At 40.6% G+C, this 19,824-nt stretch overlaps 1 protein-coding gene across 7 annotated transcripts in view; it reads right to left on the bottom strand.

The window, feature by feature from the left end:
- Positions 1-14,285: 14,285 nt before the first annotated feature.
- UMAD1 (UBAP1-MVB12-associated (UMA) domain containing 1) overlaps positions 14,286-19,824 on the bottom strand; it is a 41,588-nt gene continuing 36,049 nt past the window's right edge. For 6 of the 7 annotated variants that reach the window (XM_079948193.1, XM_079948194.1, XM_079948192.1 and 3 more), the window contains one exon: positions 14,286-16,752. In XM_079948193.1, the coding sequence (XP_079804319.1) occupies positions 16,560-16,752 (193 nt within the window). In that variant the 3' untranslated portion in view covers positions 14,286-16,559. The remainder of the gene's footprint in view (positions 16,753-19,824) is intronic. The other variant, XR_013832279.1, reaches the window with a different exon arrangement.

The following is a 19,824-nucleotide window of genomic DNA, read 5'->3' as shown; positions in this document are numbered from 1 at the left end:
AATTATATGGGGGACCTTCTATTGATCTCCACAACATGCTTAGTATTGTCACCCTCTATCACTTCTCCCCTTTGTCATACAAAAAGAAAACCACCCCTCCAAACATTCTAGAACCATTTCCCATGGTGATTTTGGCTTGACAATAGACCTATGCTGGTTTCCAAGACCTCCAGCAGATGAGGCTTATATCTCACTACCTCCCGTTTGGCTGAAAGTACCTGTCTCCATGAGAAACATTATAAGGCTGACCTTCTCCAGCCTATTTACATCATAAGAGGTTCTTTTGTTGCTAACCCCACGGATGTCAAGAGCGTCACTCTTGTGCATAACAGCTTCTGTTACTTGGTAACATTTCCAAATATCATAGGGGAGAGTCAAAATGACATAAGACTGAAATTCAACAGCATTTAAACAAACAAAAAAAGCTACATAAGGGAATTCAAAATACGGAACAGGCTGTTGTATTGCACTTGTCATCAAACCACCCACTTCCTTTTCATAACCACTCTACACACCTGTGCATATAGAAATAACTGTGAGAAAGGGCATCTTTCTTTTCTTCAGGCGTTGTTGCACTCAACATTTCATTTTATTTGTAAAGGCTGTGCAGAAAACAGGTTCTTGATTTCTTTTTTTTAAAAAAGTGGCATGGGTATTGTACAAACATTCCCAGGAAGGAAGATGCTTATAATGTTCACATCATGGGGCTTTCAATGGCAGAAGCAACTGTGTGCATTTAATGCAGCAATTAGTAACTCACAAAGAAAATGAGAAAATAATATAATACAGTATACTCCTCTCGCAAACTGCTCTTCCACTTTTCTTTTCTGGAAAGATTACAAACTGAAACATGAATGGTTTTTTTTCACCCACTACTCCCACCTTGCTCTACCGAGCCGTTTCACATACTTAATGGTGGCATTTGACTTCCAACTGCCCAAGCCAGCATAGCCACAGATCAGGGAGGAGGGGAGCTGTGGTTCAGTATAATTGGGAGAGCACCACATTGGCTACCCCTGCAACCACTGGCGGAGCTTCATGCGCCTGCGGGGGTGGGGCACCCAGCACGGGTGGGCAGCCGCGATGGCACCCTAGGGATCACGCTGCCAGGGTTGGGGCGCTCTCCCCGCACTCCTCTTCCTCCGCCAGTGCCTGTAACATGTTGCCACTCACAGGCTCAGAGTTATTTGCATTCCTGTGTACAGGAAGTACATGCAGATCTATTGACATGCAATTGCTGCAAAGTGACACAGTTATATATAATTGAAGCCACCTTGACTGATGTCTGCAAGTTCACACTTACTTGGAGTAAATAGGGTAGGAATCAGAAATATGATTCCTCCCTCTGTGTGTATAGTCAGAAAGCTTCACAACTTGTCCTAACAACCAGACTCTGCAGTCATGGTATACGATCCCCACCATGATTGCCATTATTATTGTGAAGTTGGCAATAGAGACGCAGGGCTCATTGTCACAAGCTGAAACAGCACTCCCCGCCACTGAGTTGTGTTTGCATTTTCCTGTCTGCAGGCCTAGGGGAATGCAGGATATGTGGACATGCAAATTAAAATCACACTTAAGAGTGTTCTGACTATCACAGGGGACCCTGGGGAGACCCTGCCTCCCATGTATGCATGTAAATAAACTGCCCAACTCTCAATAAAAGCTCAAACAGGATTCATCTGAATTACAAGGCTACTTGAACAGAAACGGCAAAAAAATATTTATTTATTTTTAGAGTAGAAGTACAAGCACTCAAGGAGTAAGTGAACTGTTTCAGGTTCCGTTTTTGGACTACTTCTGTTGCTCTAATCAAACAGAATTATATAAAGAGCCTAGTAGACTGCAAAGTTCCCGGGATACATCAGAGAGCCTCCTAAAATAGAACAGTACTAACAAGATTAGATTGCCACTTCTCAGTAGTATTTGCTCTTCTAGACCCAGGGGAAACAAATCAGTTGATCTTAACAAGTAGATTTGTCTATCTCTACATAAAATTAATATATGTCATCCCCTCAGAGTTTGCTTCACCTTCTCTAGAGCCCTCGAAGTGAGGCTCTTGCAGCTAAATTTGGTGAGGAACTATTAGAACTACACTGAGGAGACTTGTTCTGAGGTAGTGAACCAGGTTAAGGAATCTTGGCACTTCTTTCAACTGCATCCTTTGTAAGAAAAGGCATTATGGAATCTTCCTTCCAAATCACTTCCTCGTTGTGATCTCAGTTAATAGAGCCATGTCACTTCTCTCATGAGCAACACACTGAAGCACATCAGTTCCTTGCAACATCATTTGGACTAAGGCCTAGTGTAATCGGGAATCAGAATTTAAAGAGTTTGATTGATTACATTACATGGATTAACACTACAATGGATTGGCAAATACATAAGGAATATTTAAAGGTGAATTTATATTGCCAACGTGAAATTTAGCTAATGGCTGTTAGCCACTGCCAAACCCATCTTCCTTGAATATGTTTAATTTAATAAATTTCTGCAGGCCAATGCACATAATTAACCTGCAACTGTTCTTTGAGCACCCTTTGTACAATCACACATGGATAGTACACATCTGCCAACTGGAGTTTTCAGGTTATGCATGTTTGCAAGTTCTTTATTGTCTATTTATAGATTTTTAAAATTGCAGTCACATTTTAATCGTATGTTCCCCACTATAATAAAGTGTCATTTGCTACTGAACAATAGCTTATGTTAGAAGCATCTTCTTCAAGGAACTGAGGGGTTAAGACTGGTAAGGCAAAGGTAAAGGGACCCCTGGCCATTAGGTCCAGTCGTGGCCGACTCTGGGGTTGCGGCGCTCATCTTGCTTTATTGGCCAAGGGAGCCAGAGCAGCGCACGGAAACGCCGTTTACCTTCCCGCCAAAGCAGTAGCCATTTATCTACTTGCACTTTGATGTGCTTTTGAACTGCTAGGTTGGTAGGAGCAGGGACCAAGCAACGGGAGCTCACCCCATCACGGGTATTCAAACCGCCAACCTTCTGATCGGCAAGTCCTAGGCTCTGTGGTTTAACCCACAGCGCCACCCGTGTCCCATTAAGACTGGTAGCCCTTCCCATTTTGTCAGTCCTAGAGACAACATGTTGCTCTCTAAGTGTTTGGGACTACAACTCCCATAAGCCCCAGGCAGCATGGCTAATAGTCAAGGATGGAGGAATTGTAGCTCCCAACATCTGAAGGATACCACAACGGCTATCCCTGTTCTAAGAAGAAATTTCTGGTTGCCCAAGCATAATAGTGCAGCTGCATAGAGTACATAAGGGGAACATATGCATCAGATGTGATCATAACAAGAGCTGTGCCAGAGGTCTATCTAATACAGTATTCAGTCTTCACAGTGGCAAACCAGATGCCTAATGAAAAAGGCCACAAGCAGGACATTGAGTAAACAGTACTCCCCCACTCGTATCTCCAGGAACTGATGCACAGAAGCATACTATAATTCAGACATCATGATTTACAGCTGCTCATAGTTGAATCCTCCATGAATTTGCCTTTTAAAACCATCCAAGTTGGCCATCACTACATCTTGTGGTAGCAGACTGAAGTTCAACTACGCAAAGTGTGAAGAAGTTCTTTTGTCTGCCCTGAATTTTTCAACGCTCAGCTTCATTGGGTGACCCCAAGTTCTAATATTATGAGAAAAGAAGGAAAACTTACTTTCCTCCACAGTATGCATGATGTCATACACGTCTATCATGTTGCTTCCCCTGTTTGCCTACAGTCCTTAGATGATTTCCATCTTTTGACCCTCTGCTTCTTGTATGTTCTTCTACACAAATCTTAAAATAATGGAAGAGCAGATGCAAGCCAATATTATGTCATGATACAGATGCGGAAAATTCGAACGCCCTTCTTTGAGGGCTACTTTGTAAAAACAGAACAGAACACCCTTAAATCTTAAAAAATACTTGATGGTGGTCAAACAGGACAATTACTTGATCCAGTTTGCAGTGATGCTGTTATTTACATGATGTTCATTGGCCTTAGTCATGGTATTTCAAGAGCAGCAGACACTGGCCTTGAAATGAGTTATGTCTCTTGCTTGGAACAAGATCCTTGACCATTACATAAAACATCCTCCTTTTTTTGATGCACTTCAATGAGCTCAGTGTTCTTTGTTTCAATAATGCATAATCAATACCGCCCACTTTAAAAGTCAGAAATTCCAGAGAACGGCAGTTAAAATAAATTATTTTTGACTGGAAATGTTAATTTAAAGTCTTTAATCAAGGGAAACAGTTCTACACATGTAGAATCCATGGTCCTACAATGTAGAATCCTGCCATCCAGTCTTCTGAATCTAGTGCATCTTTTCTCTGGTGTTGAAACAATAGCTAAGGTGGCTATTAAGCACTTTGAACGCGGATAGTGCTGTGGAACTGTAATTTAGGTTCTTAAAGTGTTTTTGAGAGATTTGAAATGAACGAACATTTGGATCCGAAAACTATAATTGCTGCACCTATGATTTATATTAAAAAAGGGGTAAAGGTAAAGGGACCCCTGACCATTAGGTCCAGGCGTGACCGACTCTGGGGTTGCGGTGCTCATCTCGCTTTATTGGCTGAGGGAGCCAGCGTACAGCTTCCGGGTCATGTGGCCAGCATGACTAAGCCGCTTCTGGCAAACCAGAGCAGCGCACAGAAACGCCGTTTACCTTCCCGCCAGAGCGGTACCTATTTATCTACTTGCACTTTGACGTGCTTTCAAACTGCTAGGTTGGCAGGAGGAGGGACTGAGCAATGGGAGCTTACCCCATCGCGGGGATTTGAACCTCCGACCTTCTGATCGGCAAGTCGTAGGCTCTGTGGTTTAACCCACAGCGCCACCCGCGTCCCCTAAAAAAGGGGTAGGATACCGTTTTTCAGCTGTATGGCCACATTGCCTTATGGGCAAAACTCTAGGGGCTACAAGGCAGTGGTGGGTGGGGACATATGCAAAACAGTGGGTGGGCGCAGAAGCAAAACTGGGTGGAGCAACGGATGTGACTCTTATCTGTGCACAGTAGGCTACATTCTAGCCATGCAAAGGACAATGGTATCTAGCTACCCACAACTCCATCCTCCTTTAGGGCAGGCAGTAAGTGCTATTTCAGTTCAAGGACACAAAGCAGCCAGGAAAATCACTCAAGGTGGATGGATGCATTAGCTGGCACACTAAAGCCTAGAAGGTTCTAAAGTTCTATTTCCTTTTATAGTATTTCTCTCCCTCAAACACTTTATTTTGCCTTTACAGTTTGGAATTAGGCATTAACTAGGTACAATAAAATAGATTACCTACTGACTTAACCACATGAGGCAATTTACACATTCCTTTAAATCAGATGTCAGAAAACTCTCTGCAGAAGGCTGGAAGCTAAACTCTGGTCCACCTGACGCAGAACAAGTGAGAACAGACACACTTTCATTAACAAAGGTGTGACACACTTAAAATTGCTGTACAAATAGCACTTGTGGTATCCAGGCAGCAGAGGACAAAGGAAAATGCAGAAACAGTTTGATCTGCCTATGAAACTCACATACGTCTGCAGTTTTAGTCCAGGACTGGGGCTCGAATTCACTGGTGGCCTTAAGCAAGTCTATCTAGGTAACGAAAAATAAAAAATAAATGGGGAATGGGAAGGCAATCAAGTATGGCTCTCTGAAGATCTTGGAGAAAGGGGTAAGGTAAAAATGCTATACATTTGTGGTTCTCAAATTTGTCTTTTTTGTGGATCATTTGAACATTGCTTGGGGGTGGGACCACTCAAACTTCTTTTTTTTTAAAAAAAAAAATCTATAGCAACTAATTCAAAATTTTAATAACCTTAGCATTTGCTTTCTCACGTGGTGGATGTGCTGATTTGGGGAGCCAAGTTCTGATCATTCTTGCCAGGATAAATAAATAAATAAATAAAACAGAGGGCCAAGTACAGATATGCTTAACTATTCCACAGCCTTTCCGTGGATGACAGTTCAAGAACCTCTGTTGTAAATCAAAGTTCAGATGGAGCACAGTGCTGTGATGAGCAAAAACATCTCTCCCTTGGCCTTGACAACCGTAGGATTTATAAAGTGCATTTCAAGTGTTCACAGAATTTCATGTACCTCGTTCTATTATCATTACAACCACCATGTGAGGTGCGCCAGTATTATAATCCCAGGAAAGATACTGCAGGTCAGAAGCTGAGACTGAAAAATAGAGCCTGGAGGTCATAATATTTCCCTCATAATACTGTCCAAAGTTCTTTGCATCCTACCTGCAGGTTTTGTATTGTAAGAAGCGACTTTCTTCCAAAGGCTGCCAGAATAAACCTTGCGAGCCAAGGCAGATCCACACCATATATTTAAAGTACACCCAAGAAACATTTCAAAAGAAAGAATTCTGCAATTTCCCCCTCACAGTGGTACAATTTCCAACACCTTTAACAAACCACAGTTCCTGGGATTCTTTGGGGGAAGTTATGCGCTTTAATTGTGCGCCAGATGAGCTGTAAATATATAGTGTGGATCTGTCCAGAGTGTGGTGTGGTGGTTACCTGCTAGACTAGTACCAGAGAAACCCAGGATCAAATTTTGCCACAAAGCTTCAATCAGACCCTGCCACTTAGCCCTTGGAGTGGGAAGTTGGTGCACTCCAGGGACTACAATTCCCACCTTTTCTGACCACTGGCCATGGTAGCTGGAGCTGATAGGAGTTGGAGTCCAACGTCTCAGGAAGAACAGAGATTTCCCATCCTTGATTTAGACTTCTCTCACAGGGTAGTAATAATGATAAAGTACCCCCTGTAAAAAAATGTGATAATAATCAAAGACAGTTCCACCACTCAACAATGTTTCAAGTTGGGCTGTTAACCATTAATTCATCTATCTTGGGCTGAATAAAACCCTCTCTGTTCTTTAGCAACCATTTAAATATACCAAAAAGCCCGCAGGGCATTCTACACCTAAAATACTCCCATTCTTTTATGATGTCTTTGAATGCCGGACACAAACGTTTTACTGAACCGCAGAGAACACACAATGCCAAGGGCATTGTGAGAGCACTCACCTGTTTGAATGGCGCCTTTCTCGTTGCTGCTGGAGATCTGCGCAGGGCAGGCAAGCCTGTTCCGTCAGTGAAAGCCCAAGGGAACAGATCCCACACAACATTCCATCCCCTGGTTTCATACCTTGCCATTTTACTGGCAAGTTTGGTCCAGCAGGAATAATTACCGGGTTAACAGGCACCATAATGAAACCCAGCCGAACAACCTGCTTTAGATCAGTAGTCTTGGAAGTAGACTTTGGGTTGGTCCAATCCTCCATCTCTTAACTTTCTTCTGTTCCCACCCCCTCCGTTCCCCACTTTCCTGTTTCCCATCTTTTTTTCTCATTGCCTTTGAAAACAAACCAAGAGATAACTCAGAAATTATGTCACAGCAGAGCACCTCATCTCAGTTTCTTGACCAAGATACAGTAAGGATCTTGACCTTGCTTGGAAAATAAACAACTAAAACATTGTACAGGATCTGAGTGAATTTGATGAATGAGAATGGGTTCAATCCTAACCATACCTACTAGAGAGTAAGTCCCATTGTACTGCATGATGTGTAAGGACATAAGCTGCAAATCACAAATAGATGCCCCTTACATGTGAAATGCAAGTAAAAATAATGTGGAATCAAAAGGTGTTCTGTAGGAACACATATTTAATCAAAGGAAAATAGTGAGATGGAATATCCAAGGAAATAAAAAAAAGCAAAAATATCTCCTGCTATTCCATTAACTGACTGCTTTTGCTCAGTTAATGGAATATTTTAGTTAAATATGTGAAGGTAGAAAAAGATTTAAAATTCAGCCTCATCTTAATTTTGTAGAGAGTTTTTTATGGAAAAATCTCAGCTCTAATAACGTTGTATTGATTGTGCTGTATAAAACATATTCAGCATCTGTACTTAAAACGGAAAAACAGGATTTCAAGAGAACAATATATTCATCTCACATTAAAATATAGATGATTGCAAGATATTTAAATATTCCCCTTTTAACCTCTGAGCAAGACTGTTGTTCTGCTTGCTTCATTTTCCTTTCAATCTTCTGGTGCTTGGGAGAATATTTTCTAATATCATTGTTGCAAAGCTTGTAATCATATGCATAAAAGCAAAGTCAGGCACTTCCCAGTTAAATATTATAATACTAAATTAACTTGGTGAGCAGCAGGACAGTCTTAACTTTCAGGAGGTTTAAATACAGTTGTCAAGATTTTAGGCCTAATTATATGGCTGTATCTGACATCAGGTTTTGGCAAAAGATACACAAATTCTTCTGCAAATTCATGGTGCATTAAAAATCCAGCATTTTTCTTCTGATGGCATATTTTATATCTGCAATACAGCTCTGTTGGAAAGTACCAAGCTCCACAATTTAATCAAGATTAAAAACCAACAACAAAAAAAGAGCTTACTATTTTCTAAAAATGACTAAGGAGATAAAATAAAATAAGGTAACCAAACAAAGAACTGGGGCAGAGTTTAACAAAAGGCTTCCATACGAAGTTTTAGAAACAGACTATCCGTAACAAGTAGTATGGTGGATGGAAGGAATGAACTGATAATGTCAAACCCATCTCACAGATCTTTGAGAAAGAGGAATTAACGTTGCTGCACCAGACTATCATTAGAATAAACAACTTCCTGTATGAACCAGGTGGCCAAATTGCTATGATTTGGTGTGGGGCAATTGTAAGGGAGAAAACCCTGTCTTCTTTGAGCTGCACACTTCTTAAAGGTGGAATTCCCTCACACTCTTGCTCATCCTACTTTTAACTTCTCCGTCCTTCAGTTTATTTATTTCTTGAATCTGGGGGACAACTAGGCAGGAACTAGACACATAGCTTTCAGCAAAGACAGATTTGATGTTACACCATTCAGGCATCTTTTTAAAGTTCAATTTTGGCTTATGTATACAATCAAATACATGGAATAATTTACAGGAAAACTATTATGAAAGAAATCCACAAATGTTCTCTGGTGAGATTTTTTCCACATGTTTTTACTGTTTGCATGTAAATAGCTTTTTAATGTCCTATGAGTTGTGTGTATGTGGTGAGTGACTTAGGAAGACAGGCTTCTAAATGGGATCTTTGATCTCAAGCATTTATTTTATCTCTGTAACAAATAAAACTAAACGGAGTCGGTGGCTGAACCAAGTCCTCTTTTTCATCTGTACTGCAGCTGCTGCCTACATCTAGGATGATATCTGAGCCTCTCTCTCTTAGCTACCGCCCCCATCTCCAGATGCTGTAATAAGCTGTGAATACCAGGCCTTTTAGCTCTTCTTGAAATTAAATCTTCACATGACGGAAACCTTCACAGCCATTTTCTTTTGTGCTATGCGTAATCTTTCTTTTCTGTAAAACTAAGCCCACCATGGAAGTGGCCATCATAAGTACTGGGAATAGAAAACCTAGCCGTCCATCTGCTTCAGTGTATTATTTAGAAGGGCAAACAGTATCTTAAAGGTAAAGGTACCCCTGCCCGTACGGGCCAGTCTTGCCAGACTCTAGGGTTGTGCGCCCATCTCACTCTATAGGCCGGGGGCCAGCGCTGTCCGCAGACACTTCCGGGTCACGTGGCCAGCGTGACAAGCTGCATCTGGCGAGCCAGCGCAGCACACGGAACGCCATTTACCTTCCCGCTGGTAAGCGGTCCCCATTTATCTACTTGCACCCGGAGGTGCTTTCGAACTGCTAGGTTGGCAGGCGCTGGGACCGAACGACGGGAGCGCACCCCGCCGCGGGGATTTGAACCACCGACCATGCAATCGGCAAGTCCTAGGCGCTGAGGTTTTACCCACAGCGCCACCCGCGTCCCTAAACAGTATCTTACTATGAGAGAATTCCTTAAATTAACAGTGCAAATATGGATTACACTATAGGACACTTCATTATGTTCAGAAGTAATGGGAGACATTGAAACTGGATGGGAAACTGTGGTTTCCTGCTACATGAGCAAGCTGCAACGAGCCTCAGATTCTCTCACTCTCTACTCCTCTTTTGTCTTCAAGAGATTGGAGACAACCATATTTCATTATTATATTACATTTCTAACCCATCACTCCTCCTCCATGTTGTATCCTCATGCTGGGTAGTGATGGGCCCAAGTGCACTTCATGGATGAGTGGGGATTTGAACCCTAGTCTCTGAGGTCCTGGTCCAACACCCTACACCCTACTGACAACACCATGCCCTCCCAATGTGGGATTCCCTATAAAGCCCCGGACATTGGTCAAGAATTATGGGAGTTGTAGTCCAACAACTGGAGGGTCACAATCCCAATTTTTGGTTTAAACAAACCACAGTTATTTGCACATTACAGGGAGCTATGGCTTCTTTGAAGTGGCAGTGCTTAATCTTCTCTGACGCACAAAAGAGAAGGAAGCACAGAATCCCAAGGTTTGTTCTCAGAATGGGAACTAGTTTCTTGTTATGGCTGAACCATCCCAATAAGTCACAGCATTCATTTGCTAGATACATCTACAACAAAGTGTTATGGAATTTTATTTGTTTTTAGTAATAATGAGAAGGTTAACTTGTAAGGGGAATGTTGCAGCCCGAGGCTGCACATCTAAGCATAAATACTTGGAAGTGAGTTACAACTGAAATGTATTGTTCTTAATTCATTCAAGTCATAATAAGCCTGGAATGCAGGGCTGTCAAATACTGTTTTATCTCTAGAGCAGGGAAGCCGGAAAGTCTCCAAATCTACCCAAGGAGATGACCCAATGGCTTGGTCAAAAAGCCTGCAGTATGTTTTGAACAGCTTGCTTTTTGGTTTTCAGAGACTCATTAATTATTTATTTAGTTTTATGGAACAGCAGCACAATCCTATGAGAAGCATTCTTGGGAAATAAGCAGCTAAAACGGGTGGCACAACTCCTGGCCTAGCAGCAAGAAGTGAGTTGTCACCGTATGACTATGATAGTTTGGTGGTCAGGGACTTTTTAGTACCAAATGGACATGGCAAGACCACTAGAAGTAGTTTTAAATCCAAATGACCTCACCCCATAGGCTCACCAAGTTTCAAAGGCATGAGCAGCCAGAAAACAAACCAAGCTTTGGAGAAACAAGCCATGGTGTGTATTTTTGTGGGGACAACTTCTGATTCACTCATGGTTTGCTACGTATGAACTGGTCAGAAACTAGGATTTTCCCATTCGTCTGGGAGTTTCCTGTAGTCATCTGGAAACATATAACAGCTCTCTTACAAGTCTGCTTCCAGGCACTTCAGTCAGTACTGGCTCAACACAGAAATTGCTCTTATTCTCCTGGGCACCTTCAAGTGGTTTCCATTACAATTCCAAGATACCCAGTTAACACTGTTTACAGAATGGAGACAAAGCACTGCAGCACTTATTCAAACACAATTCTGTTGCTATATACTCTATCATGCTAACCTAGGATAGCGTATCTGCATCGGAATGTGTCTTGGCATGGCTCAATTACAGTTGTGGGTAATAACTGCCACCACCATAGCAGCCACATTTGCACTCAACTGCTCTAGAATGCAAAACTGAGTGGAATTAAAGAGTGTTAATGGTGGAACCTAGAGAGGCCAACTCACTCAACTAACACTCTGTGACAGGGATGGGAAACCCTTTTCAGCCAGAGGGTGGCATTTCCTCAAGGACAACCTTCCAGAGGCCAGTAGTGGCCAGTAGTGGCTGTGACCACAAGCAAAAGGAGGTGTAGCCAGAAGGCAGGTGCAGCAACAGATGTGAGATACATTTTAGCTGTGCAAAGACCAGAGGTTTCTACGCACCCACAGCTCTCAGTCTAAGTAAGAAAGAGGTATTATCACTGTTCAGGTGCCAGGCAACAGCACTCAAGGAGGACACAAAGCAAGTCCAAAGAGGGCATGGCTTGAGGAGGGTCCCATGGACCAGACAGAGAAGTCTGGAAGTCTGGATTTGGCTTCCAGGCTTGAGGTTCCCCACCCTTGTTCTATGACATTAGGCCATCAGAGCGGCAGTGACATTGGTATAACTAATCTTTTATGCTTGTGCGTGTTTATGCATGTTACCAAACCAATTCTACTCTCAGGGCAGCCAGTTTGTTTGCTGTCATAGCTATAGGCTCCGTTTCTGTAGGATGAAGTGTAATTCCACCCAGCCTCACTGGTTGCAAGAGCTGGGTATTGGGTTACAACCATATTGCGTTGGAAACAAACAGTAACAGAGGTGAGATAATCCAAAAGATCCCCCTCCACTAAAGAAAAGGTTATTATGCCATCACATACACTTTTTAAAAAACTTTTTACAGACTTTACTTTTATAGAATGTTTTAGATTTAAACAGAAAATGGGTCAAAACAACTGCATGCATATAAAATCATTCCAGAGAACAAACAATGGCTCTGCTTTGCACATGACCTTCGGGAGAGCCATAGTTCAGTGGACGTTTAGTGCCAGAAGCTCCCAGTTCCCGGAATCTCTTGATCCAGGATCTCAGGAAGTTGGGCTTCCAAGCTCTTGGAATACATGACCTTGCTACAATCTGTATTGTGTCTACCCACTTCTGAAGTTTAGTGATTATTTTGAAAAGTTCCACCTTGAACCGAAAAGTCAGATACACCTGATGAAAGAGTTGAACCATCTTTTAATTCACAATAAAAGCACTGCATGGAAGAGTACAAAGAATTTGAACACACATGTGTTTTTCACAGGAATTTTCAGATCTCAGGTGAAACGAAACTCTCTCCAACTGTGTCAAGATCACAATATATTCTCCACCTTGAATATTGGGTCCTAAGAACAAAGATGTGTTGAGCACCCCCATAATTTTTAATCAAGTGCAGGCCTGTCAAGGAGTTTACCAGCTCTTCCAAGATGTAGAGCCTTTTGATGACTCATTTATAGCCTGGCGAATATAATTATTTCCATTTTTGCCAACTTGTGATTGAACATTTCTCTCCCTTGCCATCCCATACTTCCTCCCCTAAACCCTTCTACTCACAGTGACAGATCCCTAGGGACAAATCTAGTTTTAGCCCTCAGATGCATGCAGATAGAGGAACACATAAAAGAATGATCAGACATGAGATACTGCCAAAGAATGTTTTCTGAGATACACATTTTACCTTCATGGATGTTTTCTGCTCTTTATTATGGTTCTTCGAAGCTTTCTTTCCAGTTATTCATAGAGTATAGCTGAATTATATGGTCCCTTTACCTTTGCTGTAGTCACTAATTTACAAAAGGTGACAGGCAGACCACATAAACACACAATACACTAAGAAAGCTCCTAAGCTCAACCGAAATCAGTAGAAGCTACACAAGAGAATGATGTAGCTTGAAACTGCATGCTCCATGTTCCATTTCTCATGTAAACATTCAGACTGATTTCCATCTCCTTCACTTATAAGGTTCCATTGGCTTCTGTGTTGCCAACAGACTGACCATCAAACACTCTGTAGTCTATCAAATAGATGTATCCTTATTTGCACATAGTTAATATGTGGTAAACCATAGTTAATATGCCTATCATGCCTGCTTTGTTCCTCTCTGTTAACATGCAGAAAACGCAAACTGAGATCCTTGGTTTAGTGCTGTGCCCAAATCAGGCACAATGGTTTGTTTTGGTGAAACAAACCATTATCACTAAGCTATGAACAATCCTTTCTGCAGATTGTGGTCTGTATGGAAAATCATCACCGACCATTTCATAGGTTTATCTTGAGCTATAGCTTATTTCTTGTGTTAAGATTATGTTTTAAAATCCTTTCCAAAAATCTATAAGAAGATTTATTTTCAAGGGAAATAAAGTGATTTGTAATGTTTATGTCACAGCAAGGGCATCACCTATTGCCAAAATAAAATAAGAGACAGTCGTACCTTGGTTTTCGAACAGAATACGTTCCAGAAGTCTGTTCGACTTCCTAAATGTGAATCAATAGCAGAAGCCACATCGAATGCTCAGCTTCCAAAAAAAGTTCAAAAACCAGAACACTCACTTTCGGTTTTGATCATTTGGGAGCCGAAACGTATGTGTACCAAGGCGTTTGACAACCAAGGTATGACTGTACTCACCATAGTGTCATTTAGCTGAGATTTACCAATCTCACAGGCTCCTCTAAACAAATGTAAATGTAGAAATAATTTACATTGCAGAGGAATTGTCAGTTGCAGAATAACTGCCCCAAAGCCCCTCCCACTTGTCACTCTGCTACAGAACACCTCCAATATGTCACAACACTCCAGTACCCAATTGTTAATAATTGGAACTCATTAGCCCAATAAAGATCTGCTGCAGGGACAGTTTAATAGTATAGATTTATTTCATTTTATTAATACCTGCCCCAACAAAGAAATACACTCCAGTGTAGCTCACAACAAGCAACACAATAAAAAAAGACAATCAAAATATTAACACAAATACCTTCATTGTAACACTTTTGTGTGTTTTATTGGAGCCCCAATAAAAATATATACTGTGAAACTTACTTTGATGTAAATTATTACAGGAATCATAAAATAATCATACAATAAAAAAGAAATGCTAAATATAAAAGTATGTCCTGCTGCCTGCCTTTTATTTAATGCAAAGCATTTTGAAATGTTAGCTTATGTTTTGTACTGTACGTTACATCTAATTTTAAGTATATTTTAGATTATACTGCAAAGTGGTTTTTAACAGAGTAAAACAGGACAACAGTAGTGGCAATATTGCTTTTGGACTAGTCAAAATATAATGGCTAATGTAAAATAAAGAACAAAAACGAACAGTACAACATACAACCTAGATGATCAGGGATTGAGATCCCCTTGCCATCAAATTTGCAAGAGACATAAATTCTAACAGCCTCATTTAAACTGTTTATTCCTTCCTCTAGAAATAATTAATCATATCCTAGAATATGATCACAATCTAGTTCTTCTGCTGATATGCATGCAACATCATACTGAATTTAGTGCAAATTAGATTTTCTAAGCTATCACTCAAGTTAATTAATAGAAAGTCATCTCTCATTTACCATTAAATAAATCTCTAATTCATTAAAAACAATGTCTGGTCCCTTCTGTGACATCTGATTAAACACGGCTACAGAACTGAACATGCAAGGACACTATTTTCCAGTTTCAAAAGGAATATCACATTTAATTAGCTTTTATTGCACACATACAAATATACGGCACACCTAGATCTGTCAAACTTTATAACATAGTTTTCTCAAGAAAAAAACACATAGATACTAAGGAAACATTTAACATTTGTTAGTGTAACACAAAAGCAAAGCAGTGGATCCAGAATAAGTTCCCCTAACATCAATGGATCCTAAGGCATGACTAGCATCCCACTGATTTTGATGGGAATTAAGTGTATCTAATGTAATCTAGAAGATGCATCCCACAGAGGAACTTTCCCCAGCCTGATAACCTCCAGACAGCATGGCTGAAAGTCAGGGCTGATAGGAATCATAGTCAAAACCACCTGGGTGGTACTAGGTTGGGGAAGGCAGTCACAGAATATTAATTTTAAAAATGTGTATCATGTTTTTAAATAACCATGTTGCACATTCCTTTTGAAATACTTGCTTTTGGCACAGAACAAATGTATCCTCTTCCACTCAATCCCTGGTAAAAAGAAAATAAATGAACCTTGCACACAATAATTATTCATATACACTACAATAGTGAGCACAGGGAAGTTCAGCTAAACTTTAGTAGGAATAAGACCTGTGAATTGAATATGTGGGTCAGAGGATACCTCATATAGTTAAACATGTAACTATTTGATCTTTTCCAATACTCCAACCCATCAATTTTACATTTGACCCATATAAATTATAGAATCAGTGGTAAACTTTTGTGTGTATGTGTGTGCATAAACACATACCCAGATTTCACTCTCTAGTGGGTACAGAGGTTTGCAATGGAAAAGCTGATCAAGATATAAACCAGAAACATATGTGCTGATGAAAACAAACAGCAAATGAAAAACTACTGAGTCCCAAGGAAATATAGTATGAAAACCCCCAAAACTACACCAGCAGCCCATTCTGAGCTGTGGATGCAGACAATTCTGTATTTCATAAAAGGGGTAAAATAGAATCTGGTACTGTTCAACGTTTCTACAAAGTTGTGCCTAATGTTAGAGAACTTAAAGGCTGTTCTCCCAAAATGAGCCAGTTTATTCACTATCATGTACTTCTTACCCGTTTATTAAATCAAAGTGCTCTTGTAATATGCAATGTCTTCCTTTGAAAAGGCAAGCCCTGAACTAATGTCAACACCTAGATAGCTTATCGGGAATTAAAAGGAACTCTGCTCAAGGAGTTCAAGCTGAAGATTATAACGGAATTGCCAGGTTTGGCACAGGTACTTTCAAACTCTGTAAGGGACATCACAGTGGATGGAAAATGTCAATGCTTAACCAGACAATGACTCAGATTGTGTCACAAAGTAGTTGAGCTACGTAGCACACAACGCCTCGGTATTTTACATCAAGTGATCAAGGTACATTTGATTCAACAACTACGATTCGCACAGCACAGAATTTTCAAGCGTAAAATCGTACCAAAATCTTGTTAGGTTGTCATTGACATCATAGGAGAGCAACGGTCTGGGAAAGTCATTGCATGCGTCTTGCGCTGCCAGGACATGTGGTGCAAGCGTGAAAGGGACATCACTGAGAAGTTCCAGCATAGAAGGTTGGCTTTCCACGTTCTGATTTTTCTCTGTCCCCATCTCAGGCAACTTTGGTTGATTCTCTGAATTTGTCTAAGGAAATAAAAGAGAGAGAAAGAGAGAAAATGGATATTATGAATGTTGCACTTGTTCACAGTGGCCTTCTTGCGCGGCGTCGTTGTGAACTGGCTTGAATAAAATTGAAACAGTCAATTCATGCCATGATGTGGCCCCAAGTGAAGCCGAAGCAGTAATCGCAGGTGACAAACGAAGTGCCTCCTGTGAATTTTGTGCTCTGGGAAGACAGGGAACATTTGTGTGCGAGGATGGTAACACAGTGTCGACTTCGGCATTGCTGTTAAATGAACATCTCCCTTTAAAAACGCAGCTGCACAAAGCCATTACTTTAACCAGATAGTGATCTAAAGAGACAAGCGTTATTCTAGAGGTTCCAGTATTCATTTACATGACTCAATCCTGTATCAGCAACTCTTAAATCAGATTACAGGGGCCTTTCCACACAAGCAGCTTACTAGACTATAAATGTGTGTGTTTGTTTCTCTTTAGTGTACGTTGCCTACACGCAAGATTGTCCTCCGGTCACATGGAATACTGCGTTTCTCAAGAGCAAAAAACAATAACATTTTGCAGCTGGATAATCTGATGCTTTCCCCAGACAGTGCATTTATTGCTATTGTGATTAATAAGCAGGGGGAAAGTGGCCTGAAGGAGGAAAGGTCACAAGGCCTCTGTTGTTAGTAGTTTTCCCTGAACAATAAGAGCAACTGTGCATGCTGGATCAGAGCACCGGTCTACTTTCCCCTGTAAGAGAAAACATGCTGTCAGGCATGATGTCCTTGTTTAACGGCATAAGAGAGAATTAAAATCCCTAGAGTCTTGTTTTGTTTGCTAAAACTACACCCCAGGGAACACCTGCTTGCAGCTTAATTGTTGCACAAATGTAGGACTTCAAATAATGACCCATATTAATATAGCATGTGAGGGAAAATATGTTTAAAGTTAACTGCACTCATTTGAAAAAAAGCTGGAGAAAGGAAGGTAACTTCATATGTTGTCCTGTCCCATTCATTCCTCTTCCTTACAAGTGGAATGAAATGGATTTGGAAGAAATGCCATGCTGACAACAATAGAAGTTATTCTTTTATACAGCAGCGATGTAAGCAGTAATGAATGATTTACAAAAATGCTGTTCTGAATCTTTAGCAGACAAAAGAGAGGTTAAGCTCTTGTTTTCAAATGGCTAAACACCCTAATTATGACAATTTGCAATGTATTGTTTCATTCCATCTCGCTTTTACAGGCACCCTGCTTCTCCTCTTCTGGTGTTGGGTTCCACACCTAGTTCATTTGACTAAACAAGGATTAACATTTCAGTCTTGTGGACAATGTATGCAAGAACCACAGCTTATATCTCTGAAAGCCATGGCATTTGAGAAACACAACTCTTTTATAAAAGCAGGAAATGAACTTACCAGAAAATTCTATGGTTACCAAGTTAAGGCACTGTGCTCCTACATCTCAGACAGAAGAAAATGCAAGCTAAACTTAAGTAGGGGAAAACATCTGCTTCTATGTGCATCTTCTCAATCCATTAGGTTTTCTGAGGGGCCTTGTTTGGTAGACCACCACTATCAGGCTGGCCATGTCTGTGAAAAGGGTAGCAGGGCCGAATCTTTTCCCCTTAATCACCCAGTAGCATCATGAAAGCAGCAAAGACTGTGTTTCATAAATGCTATGGAGCAGTATTTAAATGTATCAATTTATAACCATTTTAATGTCATTTTACTGTGCTTAGTTGTATTTTGTAGTGAATGAGGCCCATCCTAGGACCATCCACTATGGAGAGACATAAATAAACACTCTACCCTACACATATGCAATCTAGCCTGAATATGATGTAAAATGCATTAACTATAAGATTCAGAAGCCTGAAATTGCCATGACCTAGAATTGTATATACACCTCCACTACCAATTCTGCATTGTAAGGCACTCATTTTTTCCATATCTCAATTTCCTTCTGTTTTGCTTTCAAATTTGGTCCTTTTCTGACATCTTTTTAAATCATCCTATTAAAGGAAAAGTGCTTCTCTCCTTTTTAGTAACAAATCCCTCTTCATTCTCTCAACTGCATTGCTGCAATACGAGGAAATGGTAAGGCAACAGCAACAACCCAGTTGCGTGAACTTCTTTTCCTCCTTGCAAGAGTTTGCTTTATAAAACCAGCAAGAAGCAAAGCTCATTGGAAAGTAAGAGAGGGGGGAGGGTCTCAAAACCCATTGACTTGCTTCCTTGGTTTTCAAACATCAGATGGCTCTAATTAACTGTTTCCGCTTCAGTCTGTGCAAACCTTGCACATTCTAGGAAGAAGCATATTGCTTTTCCCCATCTCTTAATAAGCACATGAGCTGTCATGTGCAATCAAAAGCACATCACCAAATATATCTTCTTCCCATATTATGCTATGTTTTCCCTATGAGAGTAACCTGCAGAAACCATGCCATGAAATAAAACCGTAAAGCAGAAAAATGGCTCTTAAGAGATGGGCAATAAAAATTTCAGAAGGAGTTCTGTCGTTGAAAATTTAACAGCTTCAAATGATAAATAAACAACAAACAAACAAATAATAAAAGAGATATGGAGACTTTGTGAAGTTAATGCTACTTCTATTTGGTCTTTTAGTTTATCTCTCTTCAGATTACATCATTCTATTTAAATTTGAACAGTTATGAATGCTCAATCAAATATATTCTAAAAGAAATATTGTGTAGGAAGTTCCATATAAATAAAGCATTTTAGGTATACAATTCCATTTAAAAAAAGCTGTGTTAACTGCCCCAACGAGATTTAAAACCATGGGTTGTATCCAATCACGCTCCTCCAAAGATAGAAGGCTCTTTGAACTAGCAGATTTTTCTGTGAATAGAAAGGGGGGTGATTTCCACAAGTTCTCCTTCTTTCCTGAAGCCCACACCACCCCAGCTGTCAGGAGCAGACTGTGGGGTGGTGGAAGCAAGAGGGGACCTACAGAAGGAAGAGGGGAACAAGCAAAAATCATTTCCCCTCTTTCCCCTCAGGGAAGTCTCTGCCAGATCAGGGAGCCTTCTGTGAATAAAGGGACACAACTGGATGCATGTATCATTTA

The sequence above is a fragment of the Podarcis cretensis genome, assembly GCF_951804945.1.
Source record: "Podarcis cretensis genome assembly, chromosome: 12".
Lineage (NCBI taxonomy): Eukaryota > Metazoa > Chordata > Lepidosauria > Squamata > Lacertidae > Podarcis > Podarcis cretensis.
This window is presented reverse-complemented; position numbering and strand designations above follow the sequence as displayed.